This window comes from Squalius cephalus (genome assembly GCF_949319135.1).
Source record: "Squalius cephalus genome assembly, chromosome: 25".
Taxonomy (NCBI): domain Eukaryota; kingdom Metazoa; phylum Chordata; class Actinopteri; order Cypriniformes; family Leuciscidae; genus Squalius; species Squalius cephalus.
The window spans coordinates 7,719,830-7,732,770 of NC_137146.1; the positions used below are offsets into that span (position 1 = coordinate 7,719,830).

Sequence of the window (12,941 nt, forward strand, 5' to 3'; positions counted from 1 at the left end):
TAAGAAAAGTAGCGATTCATTTGGAAAAAGTATCGATTCTTTCATTTTGAAAAAGTAGCGATTCTTTTTTGAAAAAAGTATCGATTCATTTAGAAAAAGTAGCGATTCATTTAAGGAAAAAGTAGTGATTCATTTTGAAAAAGTAGCGATTCATTTTAAGAAAGTAGAGATTCTTTTTGAAAAAGTAGAGATTCTTTTTGAATAAGTAGCGATTCATTTTAAGAAAAGTAGCGATTTATTTTGAAAAAGTATCGATTCTTTTTAGGACAGTAAAGACTTTTTTCAAATAGATGTTGTTCTTCTGAACTTGCTCATTATCAAAGATTCCTGGAAATATTTCCACAAAAATTTTAACCAGCAAAAACTGTTCTCAACATTTTTGAAGGATCATATAACTGAAAACTAACTTATTTTTAATTTTTTCACTGTTTTTTGATCAAATAAATGCAGCCTTGGTGAGCAGAGCACAAATTTTTTAATGGTAATGTTACACATTGTAAGTATTTAAACAAATCAAAAATTAGTCATTTTAAACACTACAAGTGAATTTTTAAAAAATGCAGCCTTGGTGGATAAATAACTTCAAAAACATTTTCAAAACGTACTAACTCCAAACTTTTGAACGGTATGAAAAATTTTGGGCCAGAGGTTTCCACAGTTGTACAGCAGCAGCTCATATAGTTTTAGTCCCATCTCTGATCGTGCTGCACTAGTGAGAGCTGTCATTAGGAGGAATAGCGGGCTAGAAGCAGGGAGGACTACATTAGCCTAATAACAGACATCTGGTGGCCATTCATTAACTTCCATCCTTGATGTCCTCGACCCGGAATGTCATTTCTTTACTTTGTAGAGATTAAACTTTGGTCAAATCAACAAAAGAGAAGGTGGAGAGGAAAGAAGCTTTAAAGGGAGGGCAGATGGACAGTGGTGAGACGTTCATTAACTGAGTGGATGCCTGTCGTGGGACGTCTTAGAACTAGTGATCAGAGGGAAGGACAGGTTGGAGGATGAGAGGCTCTGATCTCAGATGACCTCTGATTAACTGAGGGGATTTTTGTGCTTGAGCAACACAGGATCTTTACATTTTGATTTACCCCCCTTAAGACTGATTTAAGGGCGGTAAAACAAATCAGACTGGGGTGCGCTTCCCGAAAGCATCGTTGGCCAACTATGGTCGCAAGTTCCGTCGTTACCAATAGAGTTCAATGGACATTGCGATGAACTTGCGACCATAGTTGGCCAACGATGCTTTCGGGAAACGCACCCCTGATTAGTTCAGCTATAAACAGAACTGCTCTATCCAACCTAAACCTGTTGAAAGGTCTTATTTTATCCAGAACTGTATATAGATTTTCTGAGCAATATAAATAAATGTTTGAGATGTGCTTGTCTGTACAAAACCCAGTGTTGCTACACTGTTCTTAGTGGTTTTAGTGCATTGCTAAGTGGTTGAGTGAGTGGGCTAAATGGGTGGGTCTTAGAAGTGAAATGAAGTGAAGACCACACATACTCAGAATTTGTCCTCTACATTTAACCCATCCAAGTTAGTGCACACACATTAAGAGCCTGGACCAATAGCGATGCTTTTCTTTAGCAAACACTTATAATTATGAACTCAAACAACCCACATTTCTTTTCTTGCAGCTTAATACAATAAAGGAGTGTCTTGTGGCAGCCCATTCTTTAGCTGTGCAGGTTTACTTTGGCCTTGAGCAAGGGCAAAGTCTGTCTGGCTAATTTATAGTACATAGCTGATAAAAGCCTCAAAATCCAGGATCATCCTTAATTTAAAACCTAAAAATATAACAATGTATTTATTAATTTAATAATAATAAAAAAAGAGAGATGAAAAACTTAAATACTAAATAAAAAAGTTGCCTAAGCAACACATACTATACATACTAAAATTACAAAAACTAAACCCAAAATAAATTAAAGGCAAAATAGATTAATAAAACATAAGCAAAATAATTAAATTAATCAAACTTAAAATTAAAATGAAACCTTAAAATAAAAAAAATAAAAGCCAATTAAAAATATTACCTACTATATATAAATAAACATTTTTTTCACTATATCTCTTTAACAGAAATACTTCTGTAAATTACAAGCATTTGCATGAATTTGAAGTTCAAAAGGGACTGCATAACAGAAATGACCCACATAATACACATTAGAGCCATTGTTTTCATACACCTTGTTCTTTGAATATGGCTGCCAGATTATGAAACAGGAAATAGTCATATTATAATGAGTATGTAACCGTTCGTTTTGACACTTAGCTGCATTGTTGTTCCAAACTATGTGAGTGTGTGTGTGTGTGTATGTACACATCCATCCATTGAAATTACATCCACAATGTCTGGTGTTCACACTTCTTGCTTATCTACTGCTCGAAAGGGCATGCCGTAGGTCTAAATAATGCATTACATCTTTAGTTTATCTTGGCCATACTGCAAAAGAAGTCTATTTCCCCACTGCCAGAGAAAATATGCTTGCAGTGCTCCTAAGGTGTCAGTGTGTGTGTACCTCTGAGACAGAGAGAGAGAGAGAGAGAGAGAGAGAGAGAGAGAGAGAGAGAGAGAGAGAGAGAGAGAGAGAGAGAGAGAGAGAGAGAGAGAGAGAGAGAGAGAGAGAGAGAGAGAGAGAGAGAGAGAGAGAAATGTAGTTCTTGTATATTTGGATCTCTGAGTTTTGTATTCTGGAGAGGTGTGAAAAACTAACTTGGAAAATGGCAAGAATAATCTTCAGTCATACACCTGCCTCTGCCCCAGGGACCCGACCGTGCCAGGAAATATTTTTAAATTTATTTGTATGTATTTGTCACATGAGGTTCGGTGGCTTAATGAAGCTGTGCTGGAGTACGGACTATATTAGTTGATCAAGTTGAGAAACTGTTTTACCCCCAGTTTTTCTCTATGACAGCACTATTTAAATTTGCATTAAGTCATAGTAAGGAATAAGTGACTTAGTGTACCTTTAAATGAAACAGTGTTCCTTATTTCACGTCTCTTGATTGTGATTGGTCAGTCGCTGCATTCAGTGACCAGACATTTCCCAATATCTCATCTGAGTAACTAACCACCACTAGTGGCTCCATGGCTCTCGTATCACACTGGACTCGCGCTGTCTTGTTTCATTCAAACGCTTTTGGAACCATCTTGCGCTATTATTAATTCTAATGAAAATGAACTTCTATTAGCATTGATGGATCCATGAAGAACTGTCACAGATAGACTGTGACCTCTGACTCTTATTTTGAAAGGACTGCTGAAGTGCATGTACACCCATGAACAGTTTACACCAATATACACACACAATCTAGATGCAGACAAAACAACATCAGATATACAAGATGTGTGGTTATTTTTCTGTTTAGGTGGTGTATAGGTCCTCTGCTTAGTTCCATGGTTTTGCTTATATCATTTTCTTTTCTTTTGTTGGTTGCTTGCTTTGTCTCAATGTTTAATGTTTTGTTATATGATGTAACATTCAAAGAAAGCACACCAAACTCTTTTACAAATGTTAACATTTTACAAATATTTATTTCCCCTGCAACAAACATATACATATAAAATACTGTTGTACTCATATTGTGGGTCAAATCTCAACTGGCAAACCCATGTGCAGCGATGGCTGCCATTTGCCAAGTAGAAAGGGCACTTCCATTGTCAGTGACATCACAGGGGGAAATCAGGGAAACTATCATTTCTCAGGCATTTTTCTTTGTTTAGACACCACTTTGTATTAATAGTGTGATGCATAGGTTGCATATTGATGCCATTTGTTTTGAGTATTTGTGTAGTTTTATCTTGCTTTAAAATGATCATTTACCTCTACATGGTATCTTCCAGAAGTGGAGGAGCCTAACTCTATAAAAGGGCTCCTGGTAGCCATCTTAGGAAAGAATTTTAGAGTGTGTTTGCGCGTGGGATTACTTTTTGTATTTTTGTGCCTGGATATTGACATAGCCAGAATGCACACGTGAACGACTTATAAATTTGTATATTTATATTTCTCTTTTTTTCCTTTACTCTATTCCTTTGCCTTAGTTTTTGTCACTGTATATATTTTTGCTTGGTAATCACGACTTTTGCACCAAAATAAACACCCTGGACTGTGAATTTTTCTCCATCGTCATTGATTTTACACCTTCACCCCCAGTACACCCCAACAAGAACCTTTAACATTCATAGATCCTTTCCAATGCACAAAAGGTTCTTTATAATAGAAAAGGGTTCTTAAGATTATTAAAATGTTCTTTACACTAAAAAAATTGTAAGAACTGTTAATTGCACACCCAGACAGTAACATAGTGTCGGCCCAGATCCGGGTCACATCTGGTACATGTGGATTCCAGGCGTACCAGAAGTGGGACAATATGTTACTGTCTGGACACACTTACACCCCAAGCTGTCTTAGTTACTCATTAAACATTTGTGTTTTTAATGTGTTTTCGCTATGGGTGTGTAATTTACGTTGTTATTACGTTGTTGTAGTCAATTTATGTTTACCACATGCTTCATTTTACTCATAAACTGAAAAACCCCATAGGAAACACCAGCAGCGAATTCGACTTCCGTGTTCTGACGTCATACCTGCACCACTCTATAGCCAACTGCATAATTAACTGGACAGCTTTTGGAGTTTGACATTTCTTATTATTGTGAGAAATGAACGCTGTAACAGACTCTAACTGATTTCCATGATTCCTATTTCAGTTTGCTCGCATTTTATCGCCTCTTATGTTTAAAACACTGAAGGTTACGAGTCGTGAAGTTTCCGCTGTACATATTCAGTGCATGCTTGTGGTCAGTAGGGATTCTTGAAACATTTTGAATTCTATTAAAATGTTCTTTGTTTTAATACTTTTCTTTGTGCCGTTGCTACTCACGCACATTCCGGTGGCTTTTTCTTTTTCTCATGAATTTCATGCCAAACAATCTTGAATACCTTTTACATTTCCACAATGGTTTGACCTTCAGGATTCTCCAGCGCTCACACATGTTCTCCAGCACTATACTTCATTCAGGTATTCTACCTTAAGCGTAAAAACATGAACCCATGCACATTGTTGTAGGCTTAGATTCTCTATTCCTTCAAATCTGACAAATGAACATCCTCATGCAGCCAAATACCAAATGCAGTGTGTGTTCTTCTCTTTTGAAAGTGCATGTTGCCAATGTTTTTGCAGAGATATTCCCATTAGCAGCAGAGGGAACAACATCACCATTACTCCTCCAGGAGAAGGACTTAGATGCCAAGCCAAAGTTGGGCTTTTGTTCTGGGAAGAAAAGCGAGATGCTGAATGGTGGATAATGATCTTAGCGAAGCCCGTTGGCTGTCTGAGTTCAGGCGGCGTTCTTTGGGTAACCTTGGTTCACTTCTCCTTTATCATCAACTTCAGATGGGTCTTCCAGAAACATATTCTGTAGTGGTTCACACAAATATCTGAATACTTCCATTAGTATTAGTATGTGATATTAGCTGATAAAAATAAAAGTGTTTGTAAGTTTGAAAGTCTTGCCCTGAGTAGGAAACCATTAATCAAAACCCTGAAATGGTCAACGTTAAATGAATCCTCAGTTTTTAATTCCTGTTATCAATGGAGAAGTTGGATGTGCCTAAAGTAAAAAACCATCATGTTTACTGAAGCTGAACTTCTTAACAAATGGAAAAGCTGATTTAAAAATCAATAGACTGCCTTGTTCAAGGACAGATTAACTCCAGATGCAAGAAAAACTGACACGTAGCTTTAAGGGGAAAAAATGCAGAAATGAAAACATTCACTAGATCTTTTTAGAAAATAATCTGCAATATCTTTCCTCCTATAAATAGGAGTGAACAAATGGAACGATGCAGCTGATTTTGGCTGAGCCTGTTTGTTGGCTTGGTTCAAAGAATTTGTTGAATACACAGTGGATCTGCTGAGTATATAGATACACTGAATTGTTTATTCTCTTTGTCAGTGTTGCATATGTCTGCCATGATAAAGGGAATGTTGCATTTCTGAACCAATATACCACAAATGTACACGAGGTGATGTTGTGAACTCCAGTTTTCTCAGCCAGGGAAGAAATAGAAGAGCGTCTCTGGAGCAATTGATCTGTGTTAGGGTGTACAGTTAAAAATAACTTTGTCAACACTTATATAAATGTACATATATATATTTGGTACTTTACCTGCAGTGATTATACAGTATCATTGTTTAAAATTAATTTCCATTAACTACCCATTTACTCTGAGATTCAACAGTTTCAAATGAACAATATTTCAAATTACATGATTAATCCACCTAAAAAAGGCAATTATGAAAACAAATCGAAGCAAATTCATTTATAAAAAATACTCCTAATAATACTGAATTTTTTGTTTTGAATCAAAACAATTGAATCTTTAAAAAACACAACCATGATTTTTGCAAATATATGCCATCCATTACTTAAAGTAACATTGTAATGTAAGGAAACAGTTGATGGATTATTATAATTTGGTCACAAATTTCCAAACTGAAAATGTTTTGATTATAGTTCATAAAGAACATAAATGTGAATATCACTTAAACGACATTTCTTTTGTTTTCTATAAGCAGACACACAAATACACAACACATGAAGATTCATAAATCAGTATCCAGTGTCTAAAGAATCATTGCAGATAAAGACAAATGTTCCTGAAGCATCTCCTTCAAAATGAATCATTTAGCAGGCCTGCGTTGTCACACACTCTATAATCGTGAAAACGGCTGTAAAACTTTCTGTTTAAAACAAACCTGTACGATAGATGGGCAGTTTAGTCACAGGCAAAACCAACTCCATAAAACAGGCTCTCAAAGAGACATCAATAGCTGTTAATATTTAATTTTGCCCATCCGATAATGCGTTTCTCTGAAACGAATCATTACTGTATTGAATTTGAGATAAATGGTGTGCAGAAAATTCTGAGGCTTAAAGCATTTTCCACTGTTCTGCAAAGTATGCAATTTATATGCATGTTATATAAAGACATATGCGATTATTTATTACGCTTTCATTTCAGGGACAATTTAGATTCTATATTTTGCAATAAAACACATAAAACAATACAACACCACTACATAAAGTCCTTTTAAAATTTTATTCACTTAAACTTTTCAGTGTTAAAGCAACAAGAAAACATTTAGAATGTCCTTTGGTGTGATTTTCTTTTTTTACATCTCAGTATATATACTGTATGTAAACTGATATTCTTTGATGCCAGCACGTTGCCAATATACTTTAGGTAAACTTCACAATCAAACTGAAGGAGAAAAAAAAAGTGTAAATGAAATCAAATTTCAGACAAACGTAATTGAATATTTAATTCTGTTTGCACCTTGATTGAACGCACTAAAATATTGCCCTTAAACATATCAGCAATAATACAAAAAAGTTTATGCTCAACATCATCTTTACTCTGTCAAGAAAATAACTTCTGTTTTAATACAAAAATTAAATACACTGATGACTGTCTAAGCACTTCATCTGTTTGGGTGAAAACACATCTTTGACCGTGGCCTCAGCAAACAGTCTGTCACATTTCAAAGTCATGAGTTTTTAATCATATTTTTTTGGAGGATAGGGGTTGTGCCACATGAGTGTGACTAACATCACACAGACTGAAAGGAAACCAAAAATATATATATGAAAAAAAATATCAAGGGTTACAGAATTACATTCACAAAAGCACATGGTGGAGGAAGGACGGGGCTCTTGACACAAAGGACACTCTAAAGTTTATTTTCGAGGGTGGGGTCGGGGGTGTTGGCGGGACGAGCTCAATTTGAAAGCAGATCAAAAGTGACATTCTCAATAGATTTCCTTGTATCCACAATGCACTGACAGCAAAGAATGCTTGTTTCTTTTCTTAAGTCTTTTTCCATATTATTACTGCTTTATCTTAATTTATTTTTTGTAATGGTCCAGTTCACACAATTCAGTTCAGACAGTTTTCCATCGCTCTGTGTCACAATAGCCGAAAGCAGTCTACAGCCAACATGATACCCAGAATGGCTCAGGTGAGGGGCGGCAGCTGGCTTTACTTGTACATGCCGCTGGCTGAACGCAGCTCCCGTTGCCGTGGTGATAAAGGGAGGAAAGGGATGAGTATTGTCCGCTCCGATCCCTGTCACTCTCTCGTTTTGTTAGGGGAGTGAGTATCTATTATGGCTTGGTTCAAGTCTCTACTTCCTCTTATTTGCTTCATAAAGCATATGCTCAGGTAAATTCTATAAATAACACCTTGATTTTTTTTTTTTTTTACTTTTAGATTTTTGTATTGAATTAACTTTTATAAATGCTATTTTTGTTGATGTATTTATTTATTATATTTTTGTCTGTCATCCTCTGAAATTTCGCTTTGATATTTGGGCACATTCCACATGGCCGGCCGAGTGTCGGTGGGTCTGGTGCGCTGCTCATACAGAAGAAGCTGGATAGTCAGAGATCTGCCTCTCAAAGGACTGTGACCCAGCAGATCTCCATGAGGAGAACGGGACCCAGGACGAACAGCAGCAAAAGCAGGATCGGCGCAGGGGGGCGGAGAGAAGCCTGGCCCGAGTCCGACCCTCCGCATCCGCCCGGCTCGTTCTCACACCGCGGTTTCTCACACAGCAGGCCGGTGTACGCCGGAGGACACTGACAACGGATGTTGTTCACACACACACCACCGTTTTGGCAACGCAGAAGTTCATTGTCACACACCCGGGCTGTGGTATTGAGAGGAAAAGGGTAAGCAGAAGACAAACACACACACAGGCTACACCCAAACAAGTATGAACACTTCTATGATTACATAGAGCTCTATCCTGAGATATCATATATTCATCTATTGCTGAAAATAGACAGAAATAGTCAATACAAAGTGCAGGCAAAGTATTGATTGAAATGAATCACAAGTAGAAAACTTAATATCATTATTAATAGAAAATCATAAGTAAAAAAAAAATTGATAGACATTTGTTTTACAGAAACTCTTCAGCTTTGATTATTATAATTTAGTTTTCCCTCAAAAAGTTTACTTGGCATCCCTGCTCATCGGCCACCTCGAAATTGTTTGAAAAAAGTTGAAGTACTACAATTAGTCTGGTTTCATTTGAAACATGTCGCTCAAGAGACCTCAGCACTGCCATTAACCCAAACCATTAACATGGCATAGGTTTCTACAAATCCCCGACAATAAATTGCATTCTCCATTATGTGCATCGGGCATCAGTACATTTAACAACAGGGACACCAAGGCCAGACCTGCTCCCTTCAGATGCAAGCTGTTGAGCAAGCTTCAGGCAAATAAATTCCAGTGCAAACTAGCAAAACCAACATAGACAAATAAAAACCCATGAACAAGCCATGCCTCTCACATCTTCATCAAAGCTTGAAAAGCACTGTAAACCTGCTGATTGGAAAATAATCATCTAAAACACACAAACATTGACCTCTATCAGCTTGCGAGCAATGGTTCTGAGAGGACTTGTGCGTTGCAGCATCTGTTTAATGGCTGTTACTGAGCTATTTTGGGATGGACTGAGCTGACAGGGAGAGCTGGATGATAGAGAGAGGAGGTGTAACTCTCCCAGTCATAACAGGCTGATTAGGGAGCTGGCAGAACTACATGGTCTCCAGCTTCTCTCTCTCCATCTCCTGTGTGGATACGGGCTTTATGGTTGAGTCAGGGAAAAATGAGCCCCTGTTTGTGTCCATAATTCCCCCTGTTCATCACTGCCGAGTCTTTTTACGATGCAGATCAATCGTTCCCTAGTGAAAACCCACACTCGTACCACAAAACAAGACTCAGACACTGGACCTGCAAGATGAACAAGCTATTTGAATTATCAGTGATTAACACACATATAGATTGAATGCGCTCAATTAGTATTAGTCTCATTAGTATTTGTTAGTAAAAACAAGCAAATCATGCATTTCTTAACGTTTGGATACACACTGATATACGGAACCCCGCGGGTCTCCGTACTGATACAATTTAATTGTAATAGAAATAATTATTATTATTAACACATACAAAATTATCAGTGTTTATTCAAATGTTAAGAAATGATTATGACAATCAATTAAATTGTGCTAAAGTATTAATTCAATTTAGCAAAATTAATGCATTTTCCTAGTTAGACACTACAATAGATTTGATCTTCTCTGTTTGATCTTTAAAGACTTGTTGAAATCAGTGTCCAAAGTTAAAGCAATATATAGGTGTTATAGAACAAACTTAATATACAGTTACCTCTGAATACTGTTGAGCCCTTTCAAAGGTTTGAATGTAATCAAAAATGATCAGGTCAGTAAAAGGGAATGCTATGTGATATGCTTCTTATGTTCTATTGCTCTCTCTTCACATGTTAAAAAAAATTGTTTACATAACAGATCGCAGTAGGTCAATTAGTTCATCTAGGTTTTTTTTTCTTAAAATAATCCAAATATTAATTTAGACCAGTTGTTTTACTTCTGGGGCTCTGATGAAATGACAATCAACTGTCTTTTTCCGAGCACATTTTTAACCTTTCTAGCCTGCCCATAAGAAAAGATAAAGAAATGATGAATCATAAGATGAAAAACAGCTGTTTTAAAAAGAGGCTTGTTTATAAAAGATGCTTTATTGATTCAATCTTTGTAAATCTCCAAGTTGCCCAATGCTCTTTTATAGACAAGATGTTTCCTTTTATAAATTAATCTTATTTTTAAAAGATGTGTAGGACATATTGACTCTTTGCAATTGAGACATCAATGTTGCCTCTTACCAAACTGTACAGAAAGAGGTAAGAGATAATGAGTTGATTGTGTCTGTGGAAAGACTTTTAGAACAACTCCTCTTTGCGGGAAAGAGCAAATTGATCGATTACCTTTTCCACAACTGTGGCCTTTGGCAAAAGTGTTCTTGTGCTTCATCTAAAGAGAGACTTAAAAGAGGCACAGTTTTGTAGATAACGTATCTCTCAAGAGTTTGGGTCTTTTTGGTTCACCCTAAGAGTTCAACTCTTTCTGTCTCCTCAGTTTGATATCCCCTGATGACCAGAAAAAGGTGCTGAGGCAAGAAGAGACCCGTCAGTGATTTATAGCTGGTATGGGCAAACAAATGCCTTTACCTTCCAAAAGAGGGGGGCATGGAAACTATTTACTCTGCTGTTGGTTGAGAATGTATCTCTCATATCCTACAAACAGTTTAACCTCTATATCCTACCCCACGCTCTCTAGAGCCCAGGCACAAGAAGGCGTTTTTATCTAATAAATATGAGAACCTATTTTAAGAGAGCAACAGAAGGTCTGTTTATGTTTAAAGCATGTGCACTCACAACAAGGAAAAATGTGCTCAGCCTCCAATTCTGCATTCATAATTTGCTTGCATGTAAATAAACCGTAATAAGAAAATAAATTGAGCCATTTATTGGGTTTGCTTTTGATAAGAGGGTTAATATTTATTGAGAACAGCAGTAGATTGCATGGTGCGCTGGGAAGAAAAGGCTTATTTGAAGAAAGATTTGAGCTTTAATTGCAAACCGAAACCTGCATACAGATGGACGGGATCAGAAAAACGAGCGTTAGATTACATTTATCACACACATTTTGGCCTTTGGGACTTTTAATGAGACAAATGCAACAAACTTAATCTCTTATCTAGGACATCTAACAAAAAAGCGTCTGTGTTGATGACAACATCAAATTAAAATGGTTATGGTGCTTTACCGTAGTGCATACCATTGACTGAAACAGTCACATGATAATGCATCTTCAAGCTGGTGGGAGATGGATGTGTATAAAGAACATGTCTCTTTATTTCTCTTCGAGTACATCTTCTAGAACAGACAGTAATGGGAGTGCATTTGCCACATGTCACCACTTGTACCAAACTCTCTGGTTTACTTTAATCTTGTGACATGTGATGGTGTGAATTTCTGCTTCTCACACTAAACCATCCTCGTACTGTTACATTCAAAGCCGCTTTGAACTCAGCACACACATTTGCTGGACTGTCCATCTTACATTATTACAGCAAAAATCCCTTTGTGTTATCTGAGGCTTTGGTGAATATTGACCTTTGATGCTAGGAGCCCATTGAAGAACACAAATCAATGCTTGACCTACAGATCGTTTCAAACCGCAACACTTGGAGCCAAGAGAGAAAACCAGCCATCATAATGTGGCCATAACAGCAAACAGCCAGAGAACACAGCGCAGGCGTCAAATGTTCTGCTCACTTCAAATATTAGCTCAGCTGTCTGCGTTCATCTGCATAAATGCACATGCATGGGATTATGCCAAGATTTGTTTGCATGATTTATCTCTGTGCTTGAGAACAATTCTATTTGTATTAATACTATTAATAAAAACAATTCTGATCAATTCTGATAATAATTCCCTCAAAATTAAATCTGTAGTTAAACCACTAACAAGGCAGTATAACAGGTGTGACTGAGCCTCGGATGGAAGTCAGTCCAAGATTTTTTTGTTCCCAAGTGCTGTAAGCAAACCAAGCTGCTCATTCCCGGGTAAGCCAAAAAAGCAGCAGCAAACAGAGAAAATAGAGGGAGAGAAGGGAGAAGGGAGGGGTTGAGAGAGAGAGAGGGAAAAGAAAAGAGAGCAAGGGACTGAAGCTGCAGGTTGGTTGGAGGTTCTACTTACATTTGCAGCCATTGTCCCACAAATATCCTTGTAGACACTCATGGCACTTAGCCCCTGTCGTTCCCTCCTTACATTTACAATATCCTGTGCCATTACAGCGATCAGTGTCTGAGCCAAAGGGATTACAATTACAGTCTGTAGAAACAAGACACACACATACACACAGTGGAGAGATGGGGTCTGTGGTCTTCAGCCTCTCAGATCAGCTCATGAATAAAGTCCCTGTTTTCTACACAAAAAGCATTTTCGCTCAAAATGGGCCTCTGCTGCATCCTTCATGCACATTGCTAGTCT

General features: G+C 37.2%; 1 protein-coding gene across 13 annotated transcripts in view; it reads right to left on the bottom strand.

The window, feature by feature from the left end:
- Positions 1 to 7,104: 7,104 nt before the first annotated feature.
- ntng1a (netrin g1a) overlaps positions 7,105 to 12,941 on the bottom strand; it is an 89,371-nt gene continuing 83,534 nt past the window's right edge. For 6 of the 13 annotated variants that reach the window (XM_079863375.1, XM_079863374.1, XM_079863370.1 and 3 more), the window contains 2 exons: positions 12,648 to 12,782; positions 7,105 to 8,725 (listed from right to left, as the gene is read on the bottom strand). In XM_079863375.1, coding sequence (XP_079719501.1) covers positions 8,472 to 8,725; positions 12,648 to 12,782 — 389 coding nt within the window. In that variant the 3' untranslated portion in view covers positions 7,105 to 8,471. The remainder of the gene's footprint in view (positions 8,726 to 12,647; positions 12,783 to 12,941) is intronic. The other 7 variants (XM_079863382.1, XM_079863371.1, XM_079863379.1 and 4 more) reach the window with 2 other exon arrangements.